Below are 806 nucleotides of genomic sequence, written 5' to 3'. Positions count from 1 at the left end.
ACCTGGACAAAGCCACTCTCAGAAGCCAAGGCTGAAACTAACATACCAGGATTTGAAATCGACGGACTTTAACAAATCCTTTAAATCAACCCCCCTCCCTCATCTCCGTGGAGACAGTCCCCCTCCTACAGAAGAAAAAGGATGAAGACAAGAAAATACCCCCGTTCCCTCCATAGTGCAACCTACCTGCTTCCGAAGTCCATTCGCACCAGGGCCTGACCAGGCCGAGCCCCTCAGAACCAGTTGGTGAAGTCGAGCAGTTCTTGCTCCTCGGGGCTGAGAGGGTCGTAGGAGCCCTCGTCCGACGAGTAGGATGAGACCGGCGACCCGGCCATGGAGTTCATGTCGTTGGAGTAGTTGGGGGAGATAGTGGGCGACAGGACGCCCGCCTGGAAGGCGGCGCTCACCGCGTCGTGCTCGTCCAGCAGCTGCTGCAGCGCGCGGATGTACTCGACGGCGGAGCGCAGCGTCTCCACCTTGCTCATCTTCTTGTTGGCCGCGCCGTTGGGGACGTGCTCCCGAAGGGTGGCGAAGCCCAGGTTGACCAGCTTGACGCGGTTGCGCTCGCGCTCGTTGCGGCGCGCCACGGCGGCCGGCTGCTGCTGCGGCAGGCTGTAGCCGAAGCCGCTGAAGTTGAGCCGGCGTTTGCAGCGCATCAGTTCGGGCGAGGACGAGCGCTGTCGCTTGACTTGCTTGGGCGCTGACTTGTGACCGCCCCCTGAGGGCTGGCCGTCGGCCGCGGGGCTCAGCTGAGGCGCCTGCGGCTGCGGCGGCGGCGGCGGCGGCTGCTGCGCACTCTGCGCCGC

At 63.9% G+C, this 806-nt stretch overlaps 1 protein-coding gene across 1 annotated transcript in view; it reads right to left on the bottom strand.

Annotated features, from left to right (window-relative positions):
- Positions 1-233: 233 nt before the first annotated feature.
- ASCL1 (achaete-scute family bHLH transcription factor 1) overlaps positions 234-806 on the bottom strand; it is a 767-nt gene continuing 194 nt past the window's right edge. The window contains exon 2 of the mRNA XM_007454271.1: positions 234-795. Within this exon, the coding sequence (XP_007454333.1) occupies positions 234-795 (562 nt within the window). The remainder of the gene's footprint in view (positions 796-806) is intronic.

This window comes from Lipotes vexillifer, unplaced genomic scaffold (genome assembly GCF_000442215.2).
Source record: "Lipotes vexillifer unplaced genomic scaffold, Lipotes_vexillifer_v1.1 scaffold492, whole genome shotgun sequence".
NCBI classification, from domain to species: Eukaryota; Metazoa; Chordata; class Mammalia; order Artiodactyla; family Lipotidae; genus Lipotes; species Lipotes vexillifer.
Note: the sequence above shows the minus strand (reverse complement) of the source record. Positions and strands in the feature narration are given on the sequence as shown.